Source organism: Rhinolophus hipposideros (assembly GCF_964194185.1).
Source record: "Rhinolophus hipposideros genome assembly, chromosome: 14".
Taxonomy (NCBI): domain Eukaryota; kingdom Metazoa; phylum Chordata; class Mammalia; order Chiroptera; family Rhinolophidae; genus Rhinolophus; species Rhinolophus hipposideros.
The window spans coordinates 23,492,509-23,514,603 of record NC_138060.1 but is presented as its reverse complement, the minus strand read 5'-3'; the positions used below and the strand labels follow the sequence as shown (position 1 = coordinate 23,514,603).

Below are 22,095 nucleotides of genomic sequence, written 5' to 3'. Positions count from 1 at the left end.
CAAAAGGAGGCTGCTGAGTAGGGAAAAGCCTTACATCTGGGCATGGCTGGGCAGCAGACTCACATGGTGCCTCCAGCAAGGGGCTCTGGCAATGGGTGCGTCTATTATTTGGAGTCTTTGTGGGGCTTGGGGCGAGGCAGGCCTGAGTCCCAGTTCTGGCTTAATCGCTCACCAGCTAGCTGACTAGACAATGGCCTTAAGTCTGTTTTCTCAAAATTTTTTTTTTGTCTGTGACTCAGAGCAGGAAATACATTTTATGACCTGACCTAGCATATAGACACACGTACACATACACAGTTTCCAGAAGAATATTTACTACCCTTGAAGCACTGTTTGTTTTCTTTTTAAATTAAAAAGGAATTCTCATTGTAATTCACTAAAAGGATTTACTATCCACTGAAAGGTTGTGACCTGAAGTTTGAAAACAATGTCTAACTTTGCTAAAAACTTCTCTTAATGTCCTAGCCTTTAAAAGGCGGGATAATATTTGACGTATGATAATTAAGTTCGTGAATTCATGCTAGAAAAAGTGCTCCATACCTCACTGCTGAATATCACTACCGTCACCTTAGAAGTACTCCCCTTTGGGGAGCTATGCACCGACGCCAGTGCCTAGTCCACCCTACAAGGCAATTTTGGAACTTTTTTTCTGGAATGGCCATCATAGCTGTCGTCGTATTACCCCTTGATGTCCTGAATGTCATCCAAATGTCTTCCTTTCAATATTTCCTTTATCTTTGGGTAAAGAAAGAAGTCTTGGGGGCCAGATCAGGTGAATAGAGATGCTGTTCCAATACAGTTATTTGTTTGCTGACTAAAAGCTCCCTCACAGACAGTGCCGTGTGAGCTGGTGCATTGTTGTGATGCAAGAGCCATGAAGTGTTGGCGAAAAGTTCAGGTCGTCTAACTATTTCACACAGCCTTTTCAACACCTCCAAATAGTAAACTTGGTTAACTGTTTGTCCAGTTGGGACAAATTCATAATGAATAATCCCTCTGATATCAAAAAAGGTTGGCAACATTGTTGCAACAAGTTGCGAACGTAATTGTCAGACCTCATACCTTAGAGTATAAATCTTAGAATCAAATAAAATGACAGTATGAAGCCTTTGGCTAATGCCTGGCACAGCCTAGGTGATCAGTGAATGGCAGATGACATCGTGATCATCCCCATCATTCATTAACCCATAATAGCAAAATAAAATTGGGTAAAACCAAAGTAATTCATAAAAAGCTAAAACTATTTTTTATGGTTCTTCTAGTCCTGGGGTCAGCAAACTACATCCATGGGCTAAATCCAACCCACTACCTGTGTCTGCAAATAAAGTTTTATTGGAACACAGCCATGGTCATCTGTTTAGATACTGTCTGTGGCTGCGTTAGTGCCACAAGGACAGAGGCGAGTAGTTATGACAGACCGTGTGGCTGCAAGGTCTAAAAGTATTTGCTCGCTTCCTTTTACAGTAAAAGTTTGCCAATCTCTGTTTTAGTCAATGGAATATTATGCAGTCTACTTCAGAAAGAAAAAAAAAACATGCTTGTGAGGCCTGTGTGGCAACGTGGAAAAGTATTTATAGTGTAAAAAGTGGGATAAAGGGAATTTTCTGTGGAAAAAAAAATCTCCTTTCATGTTATTAAAATATTTCCACCATAAAGGAGGAGGGAGGCAGATGCAAGAAGCCTGGTAACCGTGGTGATTTTTCAGGGCTGCTTCTCTGAGCCTCTTACCCTCCTGTCGCCGAGCTCAGATGGGCACAAGACAGGGGGTGAGGCTCTGGTTTCAAATTCCCAGAGAAGGGCTGGCAGGAAAGCCAGCCTGCCGAGCCCACAAGCCAAACATCTGCTCAGACAAAGGTTTGGAAGTCCCTTGCCCACAAATATGTCTCTTGTTGGGGCTGGAGTGGGGCTGAGCCGCCAGCTGCTGTAAGTTTCCATCTGAGAGGCAGACCTCAGTGGTTGGGTGGGGACCCAGGCCTCCAGTCCCCCCTCTGTGCATTCTTATGGAGAGAGGGGACCAGATTAACACATCTCTGATTCAAGGAATGTCATTACTTCTGTTGATCTATTCTCCTTCTCCTACTCACTCTCTTTGGTGCCATCTCTTGACCTGAAAAAGGGGATGGTGTGTGGAAGAGGCTGGCCCGGGGCTTCCGGCAGGGGTGGTCAATACTAAAGGGTGGAGATTCCATTCAGTGGTATGTTCTGGCGTTCTTTCCCCTTTCTTCAGTTACAAGTTTGGGGTGTAGGGAAGGGCGGAAATGCCTGGGCAAAATGACCATGGCCAGGAAATCTGTATATTCAGTTTCTGAGAGAATATCCAGTAAGCTCTCTGAACGCAGGGAAATGGTTTGGTGGAGCTGTTTACAATCAGAGCACTAAGGGCATTGCCCCAGGGATGCAGGTGCCCATAGGTTCCACCCGGGTCGGAGAGGTGGGGAGCGGAGGGCCTGGAAGGTGGGTGTAGGGCTTCACCATTCTGGTATGAAAGGGTCCAGGTAGCTGGAGTTGGCAGCTTCCTGGCCACAGAAACTTTTGAAGCCCCCAAGGCCCATGGTGGATGGGATTGGGGTGGGGCAGGCAAATCCTTCAGTTGTTCTTGGCAGGAAGACCAGAGGACTCCCCCTTCTCCACTGTGCTGGGCTGTGAATTACTCCAAACATGGCCATTCACCACAGCAAATCTAAATACATACCCCCTTGCATGGTTGTACCCAACCTGCTGGGTCCCACCCAGGACTGCTCAGACTCTACAAAACTATGACACAGAAGGACCTGGGATGGAATCCCAGCGCTCCCTCATCAGCAAGTTAACCTCCCTGTGCCTCAGGCTTTGCATCTGTGAAATGGACATATTTCTCTTGCCCATCCTCTCTTGCTGGATGTTAGTGGGATTCAAAGAGATGAATGGGTCTGCTGTGCAGTAACAGTTCCCTCCCCTCCACGCACACACAGTGGGACAAGTGAGGGCCAGAGAGGGAGACTAAATATTTTGGTTTTTTAATTGGCCTCACTGACTTAAATGGCATGCTTTGTGAGGGACAGGGGGTGAGTTCGTGTCTGGGATTTTTCTGCCGTGGTGTTCCCTCATGAAGAAGGATTATGCTGAAGGCATTACACATGGTGTCCTGCCTCTCCTAACCTCACTCAGTGTAATCAAAACACTTTCAGAGGACTGAAAGTTGGTGTGGGCAGTCAGCGTGGGCAGCCACAGCTCTTGGGTTCATTCTCAGATGTGCCACAGCTAATTTTAGTTCTCCCTGTCCTGTCGGGGGTGGGGGAGGGTCTGTGTAAAGGTCTACGAGCTGAAAGCGGGGGTCGGGTGCTGATCTGCCACCTGTGCTCGGATCCGCATGACTAGACAGCGCTCGCCCCGAGGAGGGGTGGTGTTCAGACGGCGCTCTTCCCCCCGCCCTCCCACAGACCGGCTGGCTGGATGTTATCTGGCTTCTCTCAGAACTCAGCCTGTGGGTGGGAATTCCACACAGGCGAGTTGGAAAAGATTTTTGGCAATAATGTTCCTCTGGTCTGGATAACCCTTTCCTCTGAGGACAGTTTGGTGGAGGGGTCTGGGGAGGGCTTGGCAGCCTGACCCTACTTGCCCCAGGCTGAGCCCCTCCCAAGGTCTCTGGAGAAGGACATGACTGCAACGGGCTGAACTGCAGCACAATGGGGTCAAGTGAGCTCACAGGAGAACTGCCCTCCAGTGCAGGCTGAGCACAGCATAGGGGAAAGTGGGAGCTCATGGTCTCAGATTGCTGCGTGTCCAAGACATGGGTGGCTGGGGCTAGGTCTAAAGAGATGTGTTAGATTCTATGCCTGTGTTTCCAGAACTCAAAGAATGTGCTGTGCAGCATTCTCAAAGGACCCCTAAGCTAGGAGGCCAAATAAACCTAGAAAATGCCTGGGTTATCATCTTCTGGACCCTCACCATAGATCAAATCGGTGATATCATTTTTGCTGAGCTTATATGTAAGGTAATTTTTAACATTCTTTACCGTTGGTTCTCACAGTGTGGCCCCCAGGCCAGTATCAGCATCAACCTGGATACCTATTAGAAATGCAGTTTCTCAGGTCCTACCTGTACCTTCTAAGTAGGGAACTCTAAATTTGAACAAACCTTCCAGGAGATACTAGCTTGAAAACCACTGCTTTAGCCTACTAACAGCTCTGAGAAGTCCTGCTGTAAAGAAACCCATTTTGTTCACTCTAATGTCTCCTAAACTTACATGGCCACATGACCCTTTTATGGCTTAATATCCATTAGCTTTGTGAGGAATAAGCTTTGGGAAACAGAGAAGATGGCCTAGCGGTCGGACAGAGGTTGGTTCAAATCCCACAGCCTTTTCTCACGTCTCTGGGTGGTTAGGAGCTTGGAATCAGACGCTGCAGAGCTTAGCATTGCCCTTGGTCCACAGCAACGCACACTAACTTGTACCTGCTGCAAACAAGAACCATCACTAGTAGAGTGATAAAGTCTAACATACAAGGTGTTACCAGTATAGTTCCGGGGTAATAGTTTCACCTGTCCTTCATGATGCCTCCATTTTATTCATCAATCTCTGTTTGGATTGGAGGTGTCAGGGGGAGTCCTACAATTTCCTTCCCACACCCGCGTCCTCAAGTGGAATGCCCTCACTACTTCTAGCAAAGTTCATTGCCCTCATCAGGGGAGCAAAACTCAGAGCTCGCGCCTGACTCTTGGCTCTGGTAACTGTCCTACACTGCCCTTTTATGAGAATCAAGAGGAGCCCAGCACGCAGGATGGCCAGCACCCCCATCCACGCACTGGGGTATGGCCGAGCAGTTCAGGGAGTATAGCCTGTATCTGCACCTCATAGGTCTGTGGCCTGGCAGGCTCTCCAGCTACCTTTACAGGATTTGCTCCCCAGCTCCGAGGAGACAAAGAAGGAGTTAAATAAGAGCATCCAGTCTCCTTTCTTCCTGAAACAGACAACAAGCAGGGCTTTGTAACTCTAGAAAGAGTACTGGATCTATGTTTTTCTGCTTAGAAACTGTGGGACCTCAGAAATGTTACCTATCACCTATGAATCTCTGATTCCTTATTTGTCAAGAGGGGTTGGTGGAATTCATCCCACCAGGCAACTGTGGGAATTAAGAAAAAGACCCTGAAAGGGTAAGCACACTATTTGGCACAGAGCAGGTGCTTAGCAAATTGACCTTGAGATCTTATCATCTTCCTAGGCAAAATGGCCATCCAAATTGTCCCCATCGTTCCAGGTTCAATTTGTTCGAACATTCATTTATTCATTCATTCATGGACCACATATTTATTGAGCACCTACTATCTCTATCGAAGGCACCTGCTGCGGATACAGAGATGAGCGAGACAAGACCTCAGAATCTACAGAGGGTGACAGACATAAAGCCACCACTTACATAATCACTTACCAAATTTAGATTGGGGTTCAGGTAAGGAAGGAGAAGGCTATGTTCCCCAGCCAGCCCCAGGCCAATCAATGTTGGCTTCCTTTGGAGTCTTTACCTTATTTTCTGACTGTGGAATCTGCCATTGACTGTCTGGTCTTGTTTAAGTGCTTCCTAAGTGCCAGCACTATTTCCTAAAATTGACTGTACGCAGGGCTGTGGGACCTCAGGCCACCTTTGTCCCACTTCCACACTGAACAAAATGTGGGGCTGAGTCGAGGATAAAATACGTTCTCAGATCAGCATCTCTCTCTTGGGAATGCAACTGGGAAATGTCACAACGACTTAAAGAAGTCTCCTTCCTACTTGGAGTTACACAGCCTTTGTGCTTAAAGGACAGACAGCTATTTGAGGGTGGAGAGAAGGCAGGGCTGGGGAGGAGGTAAGTTTAGGAAACATGGTCACTGGATCTAAGTTTTTAAAAAGTCCCCGGGGCATGTATTCTTCCTGAGAAATGGGTCTCTTCAATACCATGGCCAACTCTGTGGTAGAGAAAATAAGTTTCGTTCTTTTGTGTTAGAGTTCTCAGATAAACAGTGTGAGGCCCTAGTTCACCGGATGGCACAATCCCAAATGGGGGTTGGAGATGCAGGATGCGAATTTGGGATCCCAGTGTCAGTCACCGCAGGTAAGAGAGGCCAGCCTTCTCTGTATGTAGTGACAGAATTGTTTGGGCTGGCATTCCCCTGGGATGTCTGGCTCAGCCTGTTCCCAGCAAGGCAGGTAATTTGCTTGAGGGCCTCATGTATTGGGACCTCTATCTCCAAATGTCAAATAGAAGCATGAGGCCACTTGGCTGGTGGGGTGTGGGGTGGGGCAGCCAAAGGTAGACGTGAGGCTGGGGAACATGAAACTTAGCAAACAGTAGCCCCATGGGGCACCAACCTCAAGCTAGTGCTTTTACCTCCTGGGAATAGAATAAGACAAACCCATCCCTGAGGCTTTCACTGCTTAGACCCTGGCCCCTCCTTTGTGTTTCCTCCCACAGCACATGGTCCATACTCCCACTAGAGGAAGCCTTTGGAAGCACAGCTCAGATCCCGTGCTACTTCCCACCGAAAGCCTGCCATAGCTCCCATGGCCCTCAGTGGAAAGCTCTACATCCATGGCCGTCGCCAATGTGGGGACAGTGACCTCTGCCTGTTTGATTCCCTGGGCTTGCCAGACAGTGCAGGCTGATCAATGCTTGAGTAATGAATGGATGGATGACCTGACTCTTCAGGAAGCATGCCCCTGCTGACCTTGCCGGCCTCGTGTCCTGCCTCCCCTCAGCTCACCATGCTTTCAGTCACATAGGACTTCACTGCATTGTCTGACTATACCATGCTCTCTGGAACTCAGGGCTTTTCCACTCGTGCTCATTTCTTTAGTGTGGCACAAGTCTTCCCTTCAAAGCCCGAAGGCCGGGGTGACTCCTAGTTCTTCTGAAGCCAGCTTGGGCCTCAGCTCCCAATCCAAGCCTACCCACACCCCAAGCAACCTTAGATGCACTTTCTCTAAGCTACAACAGTTTGGTTGTCTGTGACCTCCACTGGATGATGACCCCTTGAGGGCAGTGGCCTTGTCTTAGTTTCCACGGGCAGAGTCTGGCACAGAGTCAATGAGCACCAAATAGCTGTAGAGGCATGAGTGAGGGCATGAATGAGGGGAAGAAGCCTGGAGCTGGGGCACTGACCACACAGCCCTGGCCTGGGGGGTTGCAGCAGCCCTGGGGGCCTGGGGGAGACTTACATATTCTTTGGCTGGGTCACCGATGCTGCCATTGGTGGTTGGGGCGGTGGGCTCTGCGCCGTCTGGCTTTTCCTGCTGCTTCCCCTCCTCCTTGGGCAAGCCACCCTGCCCAGGGAGAGCCACTTCTCCCACGCCGAGGGCTTCGCTCTTATATTGCTTGACAAATTCTTCCATGAGTTTCAGCTCGTTCTCCAACAGTCCGCGGCAGCGAGAGGGGTCCTGGTCGTAGATGGGGAGCTGGTGCATGAGCTGGCGGCGACGGTAATAGGCACCCTCAGTGCCCGTCACCGGTTGCTTCTCCTTCGGGATGAGCTCCATGTACTGCATGCCCTGGGCAGGAGGAGAGAAACCAATCGTGATTCTTAAGCCCCCAGGCAGAGATCTGAGAATTGGTTGGATCTGGAATAGGTGGACAGTTTCCAGCTTCTTCGGGTTTTTGCGGACCCCAGGGATTCTTGAGGAAGAGATGTTGTGAATTTTGGTAACACCCAAGAGAGGCTGAAATAAGTGTTCACGCTCCCCCAAGTTGTAGTTACAGATTACGTTCTTGATGAGAATGGTGTAATTTAAGTAGATGTTCATTTTGGCTTTGCTGGTTTTGCAATATGGATTTTGTTTCCTTCAACACTAAATATTTTTACTTCACTTACCTCCATGGCAAGGCTCCCAATTGAAAAAAAATGTCAATCGAGTTTAAAATTGCTTTTCTTTGAAAAACATAATTAAATCATTATGGGTGTAAGATTTTTCATGGTTTATTAGTTGAAAAATATGCAAAGGCACCTTCTAATAGAATTGGCAGGATCTCAAGTCATAACATTTCCATGTCGATATGAATGGTAACCATCTGAATATTAATATGTTCATAGATAACTGTCCAATTTAGCCTTTTTTAAAATAAATGAACAGAAATCTTATACTTGGTGGGTCCTAGGGATGGGGAGAAAAGGGGAAATAAAGGTCAAGGCCACACAGCTTGAGAAACTGTGAAAGGAACTGTGAGAGGCCATTGTTTATCCTTTACACCTGTTCTCCATTTCTATGCCAGACCCTGACCTAGAACCTGACACACTCACCAGGTTGCCTGATTCCCACTGCCCAGGTGGCTGCTGCCAGATTTTCCCTCTTAGAACTTGCCTGCCCCATATCGCATCACTGGGGTCGGGCTCATCTTGGGATTGTGTTAATCAACTTGAAAATTCATACTGCAATTCATCATGAGCAGTCCAGTTGTTGCCTGAGTTTAAGGAGTGGTGAGGAACCTGGAGGGGCATACTAGTTCAGAGCCTGATATTAGCTGAGTTTCATCATAAATGAATTCTGGATAAGAGCGTTTTTAGAAAAGGGAGAGGAGGTGACCTGGTTCCTGCAGGACTCAGCAATTGAGGGGTGGCTGTGGATGGCCCCTTGGTGGCGCTGCCCTAGTTCCCGGGGACACCTGGCTGAGATGCCTTCTGGCACTAGGGGCTCACAGCATACCCTGTTAATCCCTGTTGTCTGCACAGTCCCTAATACACTTCAGGGTGCTTTCCCAGACACCGGAGAGGGCTTGGAAGGTGGACAGAGCCCTGGGGTGTCAGGACATTTGGATTTCTAGTTCCAACCCTGCTGCTGCTTTCTGTGTGAGACTGAGAAAGGACCCAGCCCCTCTGGGCCTCAGTTTCCTCATCTGCAATGCTCAGGGGAGACTGCATGATTGTTGGGGTCTTGACCATTGTAAGAAGTCTGTGGTGACCTCATCTCACCACAACTAAGAGAAATGGGCAGTAGCAATAACCCAAGTTTATAGCCCAGGAAAGGGGACACGGAGGTCATGGATATTCTGGTTGGCCAAAGAGGCCAAGACCCTTCACCCAACACTTGCAAGAACAAGAATCCCACATGGCTGATGAGGGCTTTTCCTTGACTCTGTCTTAGGAAGACCAGAGCAACCGTGATTTCAGTCTTGATCACTATGACGTTGCCGGTGGCTTTCCAGCACAAACACGCCAGACAGGTACGTCTGAGGAACCTAGTCTCCTACTTCACACTGCATAAGAATCACTTGGAGATCTTGTGAAAAGCGTCCTGGGCCCATCCAAAGACTGATTTGGGAGACTGGAGGGGACTAGAAGTGAGCCCTTTTACAGGTCCCCCTGTGTGTGTCTGAAGCAGGACGTGCAAGGGTTAGGACCTCTCTGGGGATAGTGGGTGGGGGGAGTGGCTATGACTATCAGAGGACAGGCAAGCAGTAGCCCAACAAGCCAAGAGGCTGGGGAAGGGCCCAGGGCCTGGGGGGTGGTTAGGGACAGCCGCTGAGGGTCAAGCACCCACACCAGCTCTTCCCATTTCTTGCCTGGGGCTTGCCTGGCTGGTCTGACACTCTTGCCTATACTTCCTAGTCATGCATTACAGACATCACTAATCAACCCTGATGAAGGTCTCAGAATCCTAAGGAACCTTAGGAAGGATTCTGGAGAAGTGGAAATGAGAGCTTGGCTCACTCTGCCGGAATGTGTTGAAGCAGTCCCAGTTACATGGCTGGTTCAGCTCATGGGAGAGTAACGTCTTCAGTGAAGGCTGCCTACTCTGTCAGGTTGAGGAGCTTGAGAGATAATAGAAATAAGTAACACTTACGTGGTGCTTACTATGTTCCAGGCACTCCTCTAAGTGCTTTACGTATGTTAACCCACTTAATTCTCACAAACCCCTATCAGAAAGGTACTCACATTACTTCTTGGGAAACTGAGGCACAGAAGTTAAGTAATGCCCCAAGGTTGCACAGCTAGTATGTGGGAGAGACAGCTTTGAACTCAGTAGCTAGGGTCTCAGCCCCTTCTATTCTGCCTGTCTAAAAGACGGATGATTTGCAAAGAGAAAAAGGAAATGTCCCCCAATTGCTGGGGGAGTTTCCCTTTGCCATCACGTCAGGGTGAGTGGACTGGGTACGTATCACCTGGGGCCAGGTGCCCCAGTCCCCGGATATGTGTGTGGCCCTGCACCCCTCCCTGCTTAGCTGGACAGATAAACTCTGTGGTAGATGTTCTGGAGCAGTGGCCGTGCCAGACAGCCTCTTGTTGATCCCTGCATTCACAGTGTCCTTTCATGGCTCCGTCCTGGCTGTGGGTGTCTGTGGCCTGCAGAGCTCATGGGTTCCTGGCTGGGGCCCTGGAGACAGAGCATTTCCTTCCCAGGAACCCAGTGTTCTTGTTGCAGCTCCAAGCCCCAGCTGGGTACCGGCTCCCTGCCTTTGCACTGTTAAGGCCACAGCATATAGCTGCCAGTGGAGTGTGTTTTGTGATGGCTAGCCTTGCCTGGCTGGCCTGACACTCTTGCCTATACTTCCTAGTCACGCATTACAGACATCACTAATCAACCCTGATGAGGGTCTCAGAATCCACCTCAACACAGCCCTTCGGGCAATCACTGTTGATGACGTGCACTTGGGGAGGGGATGCTGGGGAGAGAGGGTTGCCTCTGAGTCAGCGGCCTGTGCCACTCAGAGCCTATAAGGTATCTCTTTAGGAAGCCAAAACCTTTAGCAAGAGGTCTTTTCTCAGACCTGTTGGAAAGACTGGTTTAGGTTTTCAGTTTTTCATGAGGACCTTCCTGAGTCATTTGGTGCTTTGCTGTCTAGCTGGGACATCTTGGGTGAAGAGGTTCCCGGAATCAGGCTTTATCAAGAGAGAAATCAAAAATGCAGAGAGGACAGTGGGAGAGAAAGAGGCTCTTTTCTCAGGGTTGGGCAGTAGAACACATATGAACAGAAGACCCAGTCCTGATTCTGCTCTTCCTGATTCTTCATCTTACATGTCAATCCTAGTCAATCGCGGCCTTTGGAGTGCTGTGTTGAGAAGGATTCTGAGGCCTAATGAGGGCACAGTGGGAGACAGTGCTCTGATCAGCAATGTCTCCCATGGGTATGGGAGTAGAGGGTGAGGTACGAGTGAGTGCCACCCTGTGTAGGCTCCTCATAGCCTCTGTTTGCTCCCCTGTAAAATGGGGCTGTAATGGACTCTGCACATAGCGAGTGGTGAGGTGTTAATATTATATACAAAATGCTCAATGAAAGCTGGTTCCCTTCATCCTCTCCCTCTTGCCTCCCTCAAAGCCTGGATAGTTTTCAAAGACCCATTCAAGCCCTTCCCTGCTCTTGGAAGCCTTCCCTAGAAATGTTAACCCAAGATACTTGCCTCCCCTACTACCTGCCCAGTTTGCCTGGCTTGTCCTTGTAGGGAACAACCCAAGCTTTGGAGTCAGGGAGGACTGACTTCAAGAGCTGTCTCTGCCATTTAAGTCAGCTGTGGGACGTCTGTCTAGCTGCGTCAGCTCTCTGAGCCTTAGCTCCCTTTCTGTAGCTGAGGGTAAAAATAGCACATCCCTAACAGCTAGAAAATTAGGTGAGATTGTACTCGTATAGCTCTTAGCATAGTGCCTGGCACATAGTAAGTACTTAATAAATATTAACAATTAGGTTTATTGTGACCAGTTTTTAAAGACTTAAGAATGTCTCTGGCTTTCATTCTGGTTGGGAAGGAGGACAGGTAGCACGATTCAGTCCAATTGCCAAAATATCATCAGTTCCGATCACTTGGTAATTAAAAAAAGAGTCGGAAGGTGGGTCGGAAGGGAGAATTGTCCAATCTCAGGAATGTGGCTTGCGCAGCAGGCCAGACGCAAGGCAGACAGAGACGCCTTTATCCTGTGTGGTTTTAGGAGCCAGCATTCATCATGGCCTGATGATGCCATCCTCTGATTAGTCTGGGGCCCAAGCATTTGGGGTTTTCACCAGCCAGATCCTGACGCCCAGAGCCAACTCTTTTATGAGCTCCTTGCTTTAGTTTCCACCGACTTCTCAGGGACCCACTTGATGTCTTACCCAGATCTGGGCACTGCAGGCAGACCCGTGTTTGGAACCAGCCAGCCTTTTCCGGTGCTGCTGTTGTTCCGTGCCACCCTCTGTGGCCTGAGAGCTGCCCCTGACTAGCCCCTCGAACTGGCGAAGGCCAATGAATCATTCTGTGTTTCCTTCTGTGTAAAATAATTCCTAATTCACAGGGTAGCTGAGCTCAGAAATGCTGAAGTATTCTTTTAAAATATGCTTTTCCAAAAGTACAGCTTTAAAAAATAAATCTTTGCCTCTATTCACTTTATCTACACGGGATTTCCTCCTCTTTTCCCCCTCAAGCTATGGATTAGAACTGTGTTGCTCAAACTCTCTATGGTGAGGGATCAGGGTTATTTGGTTAGTTTTACTGCCTATTGCAGAGTGATTTGGGGGCTCACTGCATGTGATGAGAACGTAACACATGCCATGTGAGATTTCCATGTGAGTCTGACCGCAAGGGAATTCTATTCAATGAGAGGAGTTCTCTGATCACATGTTTGAATATCAATTATTACAAAATTTTCCCAACATTTAGTCTCTACTTCTTGTTGTGGACCAGTCTCAAAGATTTTGTGAAGTGGTGCCATTCCACAGACCACACGTGGCCAGAAGGGTGACACTGCACAAATATTCATCAGGCCGACGACGTGCCCTGCACAGTGAGAAGTGCCAGATAGGACAGTGCACAGGACAGCATGGTATCTCCCCTCATGGACCTCACTTCACTCTAGTGTGGGAGAGAGAGGACCACTAAACAAACACATGCATGAGACAATTACAGCTCACTTCTAAAAGGTTCTAAAGAAACAATGGAGAACTGAGAGAAAGAGAGTAGGAGGATGGCTGGCATCTCCTGTAGTTTGAGTAGTTAGAGACCTGACTGTCAAAAGGACCCAGCCATGCTAGAGCAGGGAAAGGAGGTTTCAAGTAAGGGAAGAGCAAGTGCAAAGTCACTGAGGAGGATGAAAGCTTAGTGTGTTCTTAGCAGGAAGAAGGAAGGCCCGTAAAGTATTAGGTGAGGGAGGCATAGAGAAGCTGTGGGGGAGCCTGTGTGGATGGGACGACACACGACTCCAAAGGCTCCCCTTTCCTCCCAAGGCAGATGTAACTAAGTGTCGAGCTTGCATCTTTAAAATCGTAGGACCTCTTTTAGCTCATGAACTTGCAGAAATCATCTAGGCTCTTGCTACTTCAGAGAACCAGCAGCATCAGCATAGCCTGCGAGTTTGTCAGGAGTGCAGAATTTCAGGACCGGCCCAACCTTACCGGATGTATTTCTGCAAGCTCCCCAAATGATTTATATGCTTATTGAAATTTGAGGAGCACCAGTCTGGTCCACTCGGACTTGAATGTGGCTGCATGTGGCATTACCTGGGGCATCATTTAAATGCTCGCATCTGGTAATTCTGATCTTGAAATCTGGAGCTTCTGATTTAATGGTCTGGGGCAAGGTCTGTGCATGGAGACTTTTTATGGGTCCCCAGGAGATTCCAGGGGGCAGCCAGGGTGTGACCTTGTATAAATCACCTGTTTTCTGTGGGCCTATCCTTTCTACTCTCCTCAGAGTCTCTCCAACCTTTAGCCTAAGCCTTCTCTAGGTGCTTCTTCCAAACTGTTGTGAAAAGCCAGTTTGGTTCTCCCTTCTAAGCCCAAGGGACCTCAGCTCTTAGGGAGAAGCTAGGACTGTTTCTCTTTTCTCCCAGAGGCTTACAAATGGCACATCCGTGGCCACTTTGAGGGGATATGAACATCTCACAGATGAAGACAAGCACTTGGAGGGTTCTAGATGATAAACCATCTTCTGTTTAGAAGTGAGGAGCCCAAAGGGAGTCATGAGTGACCGTGTACTAGAGCTAGAAGGGCTCTTAGAGCTCATATGAACAACTCTACCCATTTAATAGATGAGGAAAACGGAGGCCCAGGCAGTCTTTACTACAAGATCACATTGTGAAGCAGGAACAGATATGAAGCCACAGCCCTCTGTAACTGTGCCCTCTTCTTATCTTGTCTTTGAAATTCAGGAACCCATGGCATGGCTAACATTTATAAGGGCAAGAAAACAACCACTTGGTTGGAGGAAGCTGTCTTACCAGTTTCTGGGTGACTCCGGGGGGAGCCCACTCATAGGTGATGGTGTCAAAGGTGGGATCTTTCCCAGTGGCAATGGGATTAGTCATGATCATTCGATTCCTCTTATAAATCCGGATGCCGTCCCCACCTTTCACCCGGGCCGTGAGGGTAGAATACTTGGAGTCCATCAGCAAGCGGCCGATTTTTCGATCGTCTTCCAGGTCGGAGCTCAGGCAGTGGTCCTCTTGGCTGCATTTGCATGACTTGCATATTTTCCTGGGGCGGGGTTGAGAATGGGGACAAGTGAGATCAACCTTGAGAAAAGAGGGGCCGAGTTCCCTGCTGGCAGCATCCACCCTCTTGAAAGCAAGCTCAGAGTTTAACTTTAGTAACTTGGAAAGGTTAGCAGCAAACAAATGGTAACCTGAGATCAAAGGGCCTTTAAGATGGGGACTGCATTTGGAAGACTCCAGTCTTTCTATCAGTCTGTCTACCTGTGGGGAATGTGGGATACGACTTTTGCTGAAAAAAAAGCAGCAGTTTTTCCTCATGGTCATTGTGGTGGCAAAGGCTGGTTCATTCATTAGAGATGCTCTAAAGCAGGAATCTTCACGGTCTGTGGGCAGAACATAGCCCACAATCTGCCCCACAAACTGTAAATAAAGTTTTATTGGCACACAGCCATGACCATTCTCTTGCATATCGCCTGTGGCTGCTTTGAGACTATGATGGCAGCTTGAGTAGTTGCCATAAGGACCACATGGCCCTCAAAACCTAGAATATCTACTATCTGGACCTTTTCAAAAAGAGTTGTGGACCTCTGTTCAAAGAATTATGAAATTGTCTCCCAAGATTAATGAGCCTCCCAGCTTCAGCAACTTTCAAACTCTTGAGCACTCACATGGAAGTTAGAATACAGCTGGAAATTTTCTTCAAGAAACTGGTGGACAGGATCCAAGGAGAAGCTTAGAAAACCCCTTGGGCTGGAGGGATTGGTGTTCACAGGCAAGCCTTGGTCATGAAGCTGGGAGAAGGAAAAGCATCCTGGGGAAGCTTCAGATTCCCTGGAAAGCCTGACACATCTCTCTGACAATTAAAAGCAAAAGTGTTTGGCTGCTTTGTGGCATGCTGCTATGGTTTAGAAATCCAGAGAGTTCCACCGTGTGAGAGGAAAATTTTCCCCCTCCCTTTCGGGCCTGTCACCACAGGTGTGTTGTGTCCCAGATACGCTACGCATGTGATTTAAGAACTTGTTAGGTAAAGTGAGCTCTGTCAAGATGTACAGCAGGGATAGGGCGGCCGAGGCACAAGAGATGGGATAGGGCGGCCGAGGCACTTCCCAGCGAGGCATGCCTGAAAGAACCCACCTTTGCTCTTCTAAACTCAGGAAACCAATGCATTGAATCCTGTCTCATAAATAGTGACTATGGCGCTAGAGAGGCATGCCTTGATGGTATATATCAATTGTTCTCAACCAAGGTCAGTTCTGTCCCTCAGGGGGATTTGGCAATATCTGGACACATTTGATTGTCACAGCTTCTACCAGCTTCTATAGGGTAGAGAGTAGGGACGCTGCTCAACATCCTAGAATTCACAGGACAGCCCCTCCACAGCAAAGAGTTACTGGGTCCCAAATGTCAATAATGCTGAGGTTGAGGAACCTTTGTCTAGTATGATGAGAAAGAGGCCCCATCATAGCCTTCAAGGAGCCTACAGTTGGGGTGGGAGAGGGAGGGCAAATCAGACAGAAACAATAACGTAAAGTAGAATCAGGTTGAGCCATATGAGAGCAACATATGCTCTGGGTAGTTCTGCTGGCCAGGACCAGTTCCCCAGGTTGTTAGTAGGTGGTACGTGGAAAAGGGCTCAGTGGTGATGAGTCTGGAAAACAGTGGGTTACTGAAGGTTAAACACATTTCTTTAGTGTGAAGCTGCTTCTTGCTTTTAATGCACTGATGTGCAGCGTGACTTAAAGTGGAAGGAGAATGCAGCATTTCCAATATAATTTTAGGAGAAGCTTGCAGTCCAAGCTCACCTTTGGTGGGCTGCAATGGAAGAAAAGTGAAAATTGACGATTTCAAGGATAATTCTAGCACTACAAAAGAGAATATGCTCTTAAAGGTGATGCAGGGCAAAAATGAGAGGTCTTTTGTTGTTGAGGATGCTTGTTTTGGGGAATTAAGGCATTTTATGATCAGTAATATTCTCTTGCTTCTCCCTTTTACGAGGCATGAAGGAGACTGATTCTCTAAGAAGACAGGTGATAGTACCATTGGTTTCATGTGGGCAGTGACAGCAGGAAGTGGAAGGAGGAGGAAGAGGAAGGAAGTGAAGAAAGTCTGGTGTCCCATGGGTCCTCTGGCTTCACCAGTACTGTCCGGACTTGGGTGAGGAAGCTGCCCTTGGCTTACTTTGCTGAATACAGACTCTCAGGATGCTATTAGAGATGTGGGAATGCAAACACTTTGAAAGGGAAAATATTGATGCATGTGAGATGTGCTTTGAGATTGTGTCAACATTATTTCTCCTTATTTGTACTTTTCCTGTTGCCAGGGATATTTCTGGCACTTATAGAGAGTCCACCCCTCTCTTTCCAGGCACCTGGATTGTAGAGGACACAGATACACTACAAAGGTCCTCAGTGGCGTTAAAATGGCAATTTCTGCCATCTGTCATAGGCAACCTGGAATTGTGGAAAAGACACAGTCTTGGCATCTAAGCCCAGTCTGCACGCTGGCCCACCATAGGTCCATGGGTCAAGTTCCTTATCTGGGAAATGAGAGGGTCGGTCTGCATCAGGGTTGGCAAACCACAGCTCGTAGGTCAAATCTTATTTTTGTATACCTGTGAACTAAGAATAATTTTTACGTTTTTAAACGGTAAACATTTTGAGTATCTATATCCTTAAATCAATGAATGCTTTCATGCTACAAGGACCAAGGTGAATAGGTATGACAGAGACCATGTGGCCTGCAAAGCCTAAAATGATGACTCTCTGGCCCCTTATAGAAAGTTTTCTGACCCCTGGTCTAGTTGATGAGTTTTCAAACTTTGCTGCACATCCAAATCACCTGGGGAGTTGGGTAAACTTAGACAGGCTCCACCCTGGGCCCCTCTAGTCAGATCTGTGGGTCCAGAGTGGGATCCAGGTGTGGGTACTTGTGACCCTGTCCCTGAAGTGATTCTCGTGCACATCAAAGTGCCAGAGTTGCTAGTGGGTTCCTTTCAGGAAGTTAAGCAGTTCAGGTTGACTTTCTCTACACTGTCTCTCGAAAAGCACAGGAAGCCCAGCTATTACATTACTGCAGGATTATTTATGAAGAACCCTGCCCTGGTGAGAAGAGGTAGAATTAACAGTACAGTGCCCAGGGCAGCTGCTAAAGCTGGCCAGAAGGCAGGACCTCATGAGAAGGGGCGCCACCATAAGGAGGCTGGGAGAGTCTATCAAGAGTGACCCCTAAAGAATGCAAACTTTTGTAATTTGAAGAAACAGTTTTCATATTATGTTCCCTTTTTCCCTCAAATTGCGGTTTCATCTCTACCCACTGAAGTCAGTGTACATTGAAAAAATAAAGCTAATTATAATTATATATCTATATCTATATCTATATCTATCTATCTATCTATCTATCTATCTATCTATCTATCTACCTACCTACCTACCTACCTACCTACCTATCTGCATGCAAGGAAGAGACCTTGCGTTGGGCTCCCTCTGAAACTCCTGGAGTCCCGGAGGTGTGTTTTCTGCCACCTTGAAGGGAAATTCAGAATCCTGTGAGGTTGGCCAGACTGGCATGGCATATGGAAAGTGGGATGCTAAAGGTTTCCGGGGAAATGCTTCCTTATGTTAGTCCTGAAAGTCTGCTCTTGTACCCTCCTCTCTAAGTAATTCTATTCTGTACTCCTAATGCTAATCCCATTCTAATTCTCCTAACCATGGGAATCATTCATTCGATTGCAATCCAATTTGCCTGAAACTATGGAAATGTAAAGCGAGAAGGGGATCGGACAGTGCATTAGCTCCAACATCCCTCTGTTTTGGATGGGAAATCTGAGACTCAGAGAAGGGAAGCATCTTGTCCAAGCAGAGTCAGCATGTGAATTCTGTCCTGTGATGATCTGTCGAGGGCCTTTCCCACAAAACCAGGCTGGCTGCCACTTTGATCATTTAAATCTCTTTCAAACTATTGAGAGTCTGAGAACTGGAGCATAAAAATGCTTTGACCTGGTTTCCTTCCTAAGGGTCTTGGGCCTCACTGCTCCAATATGGCTTGAGTTTAGGTCCCTGTTAAAGTTGTTCAAACCAAAGATGACACTTGATATGTCAAAGATGACCTACATGTTGCAAACTGTATTTCTCAAGGATAAATTCACTTCATGTTCAAATCATTTGTAGGATTATGAGGAAATGTAGGGATTAAAACAATGCTGAATGGCTTCTGCCTCCAGCTAGGAGGAACAAGGTCCAGAATTGCCCTCCTTCCGTAAACAACTAGAAAAGCAGACAAGACATATTAAACGACTATTCTCAGATGTCAGACAATAGGAAGCGTGGGACTGTAATCCTTGAGAGAAGGGAAATGTGATGGAACTGGCTCTGTGTGTGCATTTAGGGAACATTATTCCCCTGCCCCAAGAACTCTAAAAGGAGGCCTCCTAAAAACTCTAAAAACAGGCCTCCTGTTTTAAGGATCCGAAGCTGATGAGGAGTCAACATTTTTCTACCACACCCTGATGGCAGATTCAGGACCAATGGGGTGACATGATAGGGGAGCTGACTCTCCTCTAGGTCAGAAAGAGCTCAAGTGGTCAAAGGAGATGTGTGGGGGTTTCCCCTCCTGGGAATGTTTTAGCTGTGGGAGGAATTTGTGCAGGGGACAGGAGCCGGGATTGGATGACCTTGAAGGTCCTTGCATCCAGAGACCACGTGAGCTCCTCTGGGGTAAGGACTGTCAGGGCATGAAGACAAGGAATAGTCGTGTGCTCCTAGAGCTCAGGGCCCACAATATTACAGAATGGTTGAGAGCGTGGGATGGCGTTTCCTGCAGATCCGGGTTTGAATCCTGCCATTTACTAGCATCTCCGTGTTACCCAACCCTCAGTTTCCTGATCAGCAAAATGGAGATACTAATACCTACTGCTTTGGGTCATTTCAACATTTAAATACAAAAGATTCAGCTCAGCACAATAAATATTCCTGTCATTGCCTTCTCTCAGTGGAACTCAACAGCTCGGAGACAACACCTTCCAAATTTTGTTCCCCCACGGAGTGCCCAAGGCAATGCTCTGGCAGTGGGGACAAAAGCTCCATCTTTGCCATTGTGGCCTCTAGAACTTACCCTCTCTCACACAGTCACACAGGCTGTGCCCCACACAACTCCTGGGGGTGCCATCCACATAGACGCTGATGTGAATAGTACCAGGAGTTGTGCAAAGTGGCAGCCCTACCTCTGGTTTTCAGAGTCCTCAATTAACAAAAAGAAAGAAAGCAAAGTCCAGCTGGATCTTATGGCCTTCCTGAATAGACATGAATCCCAGGTCCCGGTTTGTAAGTACTGTGGATACAATGACTTATTTCTGTCCCGGGGCACTCTCAGGTCAAAACTCACCAACAGAGATGATAGTGCAGGAGGAGATCAACCCCATATACCCAATCCCAGGAGAGACAGTTCTACCCAGCGTGGACCAGGCATCAGCTAACAACTGGCCACACTTTCTCAGTGGAGTCCTTGCTGGGCTGAACCCGGCAGCCTCCACCTTGAAATGGTTTATGGAGTGCTCAACTCCTTCTTCATCCGGGCTCCCACGAGCTTTTCTGGCATTTCTGAGTTAGGCCAAGCGGGAGTGCTTTCACTCTGGAGCCACTCCTCCCCACTACACACATCCTAAGCAGTCCCAGCAGAGAATGACCAGGGTTCCCCGAAAGGACAGCCAAGAAGTGAAGGCAGGCAGGGCCTCCCTTGACAAACTCTGTTACCTCCACGAATGTGGCTCGAAGCCTGAACACGTCCCCTTGCATCTCAAACAAGGCACACCTCTCGCTGATTGCTGCTGGCCCAGGGACATCTGGAAAATAAGCAGAAAAGAGGGTGTTTTCCTTCTAAATCTCTTGGACCGGGGATGCTTGACCTCTGAAAGACTTGGCATGCCAGCAAAGGGATTGTGGGGGGTTCAAAGGGCTTGAGATGAATACGGCATCCCTGTTTACCGGGAGCACTTACTGTTTACCATCACTTACTGTTTACCGGAAGACCAGCTGGGAAAGTCGCCCTGGAGCAGGCAAGTATGGAAGGGTGGGGCCCTTCCCGATACAAACGCAGTGGGGGCTCATTCCCTGCCTCCAGTGCTGTCTCCAGAAACCAAGGCTGCTGTGAGGGATCATCTGCTCTTCCTCCCACCCTACCCACTCTCCTGGTCCACTTGTCACTGGAATGGGACCCTCCAGGGAGTGCCTCCTCTCCTTCATTTATTGATAGGGTATGATTAAACCAGAGCACAAACAAATGTTCATGCTGCCAAATGTTTATAGCTCAAAGCATAACTTAATTTTGCTAAAACATGAAAACTCAGGAGCATTTGAAGTCTGGTCACCCTTGGGAAGGAGACCAACACACGAGTCAGGTTTTATTATTTGTTACCAGCCAAAGGTAACAAAGGTGCAATGGCTGCTGCTGCTGATAGGTTTAGACCCAAATGGCTCTCAGATGGGGTCTTTGAACCAGCAGCATTACTGGAAGCTCGCCAGAAATGCAGACCCTTAGGTCTCACCCCAGCCCTTTTGACTCAGAATATGTACTTTAACAAAATTCAAGAGACTTGTATTACATTAACATTGGAGAAGCAATGGGTTAGTATATGGACCTGCTAGCTGAGCAACTTACCCGATTCTCCACTGGGAGTGGGGGGTGAATATAGATGAGTTGGTACAGGTGTGTACATGCATTATTGTTTTATCCAAAGCAAGGCTCTGTCAATTAGTAAGATAAAGGGATAAGCTCCTCATTCAACAAACTATTGATTCATGTAACCATTTATTCAGCATCTACTATATGCCAGGCACAAGGATACATCATAAAATTCAGGTATACCCTAGAAGAAGTCACAATCTCGGGGGAGATGGAGAGCGGAAAACATACTTATCATTTGCTTCTAGAAGGGGTAAGTTTGAGGCAAGGAAACTGCCTCTTGTGTAGTAGAAAAGGCAAAGACTTTGGAGCGTGAGAGATGTGGATTCCAATCCCAGCTTCCCAACTTAACAGCCACATTGACCTTGCCCAACTGAGCCTCAGTTTTCTTAAACCTGTGTAATGGGTACAGAGATAATGTATGTAAAGTGCCTGACGGTATTCGCTACTAAAAATGGTAGCTGCTATTTTCACACAGACTTGAGGAGCACAGAGTAAGATGTCAGTAAATCCATATGGGAAATCCAGGGAGGCTTCTTAGAGGAGGTGGCTCTGGGTCAGGGCTATGAAGATGAGCCAGCAGAAAATGAGAAGGGGATTCCTGGCAGAATTTTGGCAAAGAAGGGGATTCCTGGCAGAATTTTGGCAAAGGTACAAAAGGGCTTGATGGGGAAGGTGTCAAAATCTGAGCATGCTCTTTGGAACATGTCAGCTCTCTTTGTTCTAACACACATTCACAGCCTTGGAGAGTAAGAGCCACGTTACACATATGTGAAGGGAAGTGTGTTCATATTTGTGCCTGTTTACTATTAAAATTGAAAAACAAGACGGTGTTCACAACCGACTCATCATCCTAAGCCGGGAGCTTTCATTTGCAGGCAGAGCTTTGCTCCCTAAAGCCACTGGAATATGAAACCTTGCAAACTCCCGCCTCTTATTCTTGACACCTTGGATTCTACTGGTTGAAATACAGTGATCCTTTCACAGTTACTATTTGAGTGATTCAAAGGTTGCTTTAGAAGGTGTACAATTTATGAATAAGGCTTCATCGTTGGATTGTTTTAAATAGACCCAG

The 22,095-nt window shown here is 47.6% G+C and overlaps 1 protein-coding gene across 1 annotated transcript in view; it reads right to left on the bottom strand.

Moving 5' to 3' along the window:
• The window catches only part of LMCD1 (LIM and cysteine rich domains 1), a 57,929-nt gene that overhangs the window by 9,954 nt on the left and 25,880 nt on the right, over positions 1 to 22,095 (bottom strand). Inside the window, exons 2-4 of the mRNA XM_081072372.1 lie at positions 20,093 to 20,181; positions 14,133 to 14,388; positions 7,176 to 7,505 (exon numbers count right to left, since the gene is read on the bottom strand). Of these exons, the coding sequence (XP_080928498.1) occupies positions 7,176 to 7,505; positions 14,133 to 14,388; positions 20,093 to 20,181 (675 nt within the window). The remainder of the gene's footprint in view (positions 1 to 7,175; positions 7,506 to 14,132; positions 14,389 to 20,092; positions 20,182 to 22,095) is intronic.